Source organism: Formica exsecta, unplaced genomic scaffold (assembly GCF_003651465.1).
Source record: "Formica exsecta isolate Colony F162 unplaced genomic scaffold, ASM365146v1 scaffold1025, whole genome shotgun sequence".
In the NCBI taxonomy this organism is placed as follows: Eukaryota; Metazoa; Arthropoda; class Insecta; order Hymenoptera; family Formicidae; genus Formica; species Formica exsecta.
In genome coordinates this window covers 82,477-86,045 of record NW_021848365.1, presented here as the reverse complement: position 1 = coordinate 86,045, position 3,569 = coordinate 82,477, and the positions used below count along the sequence as shown (strand labels likewise).

Here is a 3,569-nt window from a genome sequence, read left to right as displayed (position 1 = left end):
TATATATATATATATATACACCTTGTTTGCTCGTTTAATATTGATTTAGTATCGATCCAATGAACAAATACTAAACTTTTCTATTTTGCTCTATTTTGTTATTATCTTTAACATTATTATATGTATAATATAAATTCAAAAATAAATATATGTCTCGTTATAAAAATGTGGCATTTTTATAACACTAAAAGATCTTTACCGAAATAAATACGATAAAAGGATTCTTGTAATAATAATCTCATACAAAAATTTATGATAATATAAATAGAATATCTTTACAGTAAATAATAAAAGGCTCGTCGAGATGATCTGTTAAAAGCCGGATGACTTTCTATCTATCGTTTACGAAGGCGCATGGCAACATCGCCAATAAGATTTATGATCTCCCTTCAGCTTTCCTGGCTAAAACATGACTGTCAGCACGTCATAAAGTGTTTCGGTTGGGAAAAAGGAAGCACCACATGGTGATGCACGATGATGGTCGCGAAGGAAACATAATGTATCTCCGAGAGTATAAGAACGGAGCCCGCACGCGGTCGCTATTTAAAGATATGCTACGGATTCTCTCTTGTACTACTCTCACAGATCGTCTTCCCTTTTTCTTTTCTTTCCTCGCAAACGCACACGTGAAATTTACGATGCGTATGCACGCATCGGGCTGTGATTTATTTCATTTACATACACGCGATGTAAATTACAAGCAGCGAGATGAACGAAACGAAGATCCGAACGAAACTACCGCGAACGAATGAGATATTAATTTATAATATAAATGACGGCGCGACAATATTTAAGAATGCGAATTCTATCTTGATGCACAATATATGTATACAGGATATATTATCTTATCTTATATTATCTTATCATATATGATCGCTCTTAATATCTCTTCTGATTTTAATGATACAAAAATATATGAAAAAAAATCTATCTGTTTTAAAGATATATCTATTAATCTTTTTTAGAGATTTCAATATTGATTTTTTTTTAATGAAATTGCACTAACATTTCACATAAATAAATTCTTTTTGTCATGCAGCTTATAAAAATATTAATATATTTTATTTTCAAAAAACTACATAAATCTAATAAAAAAATAAATATTAACTTGATATCTTCAAAAAAATAGATGATAAACAAAAATTGTTTTTATTACAGTATAAATGTTTTTAGAAAAATAAAATTTTCTCTTAAAAAATTTCCATCTTAAGTGTTTGAAAAAAAGTTAATATGAATGAACACATATCTTAAGTTGAATTATTTTCTATATAAGATTTAATACTAAATTTTTTAGTAGTAACTGGAATAGATAATATCCATTTTTTTATCGTTGATGAGACATTTGTTAATGAACAATATAAATTTGACGATCAGGGTGAAACAGGAAGCGAGGAATTTCGCATGTAGACACGCACAAAGAAAAGTACGTGCTTGCTCTACCTTTTAATAAAAAAATAAGTTCCGGTCTCGTGACACGTAATAAAGAAATATTATTATTTTATTATTGTTTAGGGATTTACTGCGTTTACATTTTATCCAAACAGGAAATAATTTACATACTTGTCTTTGATGAACCCATGTCTATATTAGCAGCGCGATAGGTCGGAGGCCAGTTTATGTCTTGTAAAATCCTTGCGATGATGGCGGCGATGTACAAATTACAATATCTTCTCATCATTGGCGTCTGTTTACAGTTGAGATTTTCTTATGGATTTCCTAGCAGATTGCCATATAACGGAGTTAAAATAGTTACGTATGGCGAGCCGTGTCATCCATCACGTTATCTGCCTGTTACAATCAAGGTACACATATATTAATATTTTATCATTTATTGTGTAACTTGAGCTATATAACTTAAGTTGCACATAAGGAAATATAATTTTCATATATCTTATAAACCATATTATATTAAAGCAATGGTCTAATAGCAATAAAAATTGTAAAATTTAATTATTTTAACTGTATTATTATCCTCAGAAAAAAACGCAATAGAAATGGCTTTTAATTTTTTCCTTTTTTGAAGATAGAAATGCTAAGATATATTTTTGTTAATTTTTTATCACGTGACATCATAATGAATAGATCACATATCTGTAAAATAATTTACAGGAACCCGTAAGGCCTGTAACAGAGAACGCCTTGTCTACAACACCTTGTGCCTATCAGCCACTCAAATTAAACTACCAAGTAATCGATAAATCTCCTATTTTTTATCAACCACAAGCGAAATATCCAGTTTCCATACAAGTACCTGAAGTGCCCGTTGAGTCCTTGGAGATAATCAAGCCGGATCCTTATCGAGGAAAATCCTATGTGTACAACACCCAGACCCCATTGTCTCCAATCTCTGTGCCAATCTCAACAAGTTATAATTTTGATCTTCATGTGCCTACTTCACCAACTCAGTAAGCATTCTAAAATTTTTGTTTTATATTAGTTACTACAAGAATAAATTACATTTAAATTATTAAAATTTATTTATAAAATATTTATACCATTAATAATATAATTTTTTTAAATTAATAACAATATATATTTATTAGGAATATATTTTTTTCAAATATATGATAACATTTCTTTCTATTTCAGAACCGAGATATCGTCAACATCACAGCCCGTTAAACTTTTAACAGGTCTCACCAGCAGAATTGATAGAATTCTAATTCCTGCCTGTGAATTACCTGCGAAGTGCGCCTGTCAAGTGAACTAGCAAAACCTATAAAACATGAAAAAACATCTGATAAAGCTGTATCTCTTACAGAAAAATGTGGGAAGTACATAATATTCGGACAAATAAAAAATAAAAAGATTTAAACAATGTGTGATTCTGATTTTGAATATTCCTCCATCTCTTCTCATATTTCCTTGTATCTTTATATTGAATATATCCTTATCGTATTAGAATTTTTAATTCTTAACTTTTACTTTTTTCCATTTTCTTTGATATACGTAAAAATATATTGTGTTTATTTAAATCTATTTTGTTTAACATTATTACATACACATATAAATGATTACAATATTTCTTGTAAATTTAATACTTGACAAAATAGTAATAAAAGAATCAACTCAAAATAAAATGCAAATTTAATGATAAAATAAAGTGCAATGATTGCACTGTATTGCAAGTAATATGAGTTTATCCTTATTCACGAAGAAGAATTAGAGAATTCGCTTACGTGTACGAATTTTTTAACCATACATCATTTGTCTGCATGTATGCGATATATATGACAACAAAACTATAAACCGAATGTTATTATTTCATGAAGTAATGTAAACAATATTATAATATATATGTAAAGAGAAATTTATATAAATGTTATAAACGAATATATATGAGTATATAAATAAAGAATAATTTTGTATATTATTAATATATTTGAATAAATAAAACATAATGTGTGTGCTATATAGAAATAATACTAATTTTGTGAAATTAATTATTGTGTGCAATGTAAAATAAATATTTAATTTATATAAATACTGTTATCATAAAAATAAATAAATTTATTTTATTTTTCGTTATATAGGATTATAATATTCCATATAACAGACTTATAATCAAT

The 3,569-nt window shown here is 27.6% G+C and overlaps 1 protein-coding gene and 1 long non-coding RNA gene across 2 annotated transcripts in view; one reads left to right on the top strand and one right to left on the bottom strand.

The window, feature by feature from the left end:
* Positions 1–1,587: 1,587 nt before the first annotated feature.
* Positions 1,588–2,818, top strand: LOC115233158. The gene is made up of 3 exons (XM_029803447.1): positions 1,588–1,802; positions 2,110–2,405; positions 2,590–2,818. The coding sequence occupies exons 1-3, from the start codon at positions 1,617–1,619 to the stop codon at positions 2,708–2,710; spliced, it is 603 nt and encodes a 200-aa protein (XP_029659307.1). The 5' UTR covers positions 1,588–1,616; the 3' UTR covers positions 2,711–2,818.
* Positions 1,714–3,569, bottom strand: part of LOC115233167 — a 2,629-nt gene continuing 773 nt past the window's right edge. The window contains exons 2-4 of the long non-coding RNA XR_003883738.1: positions 2,682–2,716; positions 2,252–2,414; positions 1,714–1,788 (exon numbers count right to left, since the gene is read on the bottom strand). This is a non-coding gene — a long non-coding RNA (uncharacterized LOC115233167). The remainder of the gene's footprint in view (positions 1,789–2,251; positions 2,415–2,681; positions 2,717–3,569) is intronic.

Coding starts and splice junctions, on each gene's coding strand:
- LOC115233158 (XM_029803447.1), top strand. CDS start 1,617: ATGTCTTGTAAAATCCTTGCGATGATGGCGGCGATGTACAAATTACAA. Junction 1,803..2,109: donor ATCTGCCTGTTACAATCAAG/GTACACATATAT, acceptor AATAATTTACAG/GAACCCGTAAGGCCTGTAAC. Junction 2,406..2,589: donor GTGCCTACTTCACCAACTCA/GTAAGCATTCTA, acceptor TTTCTATTTCAG/AACCGAGATATCGTCAACAT.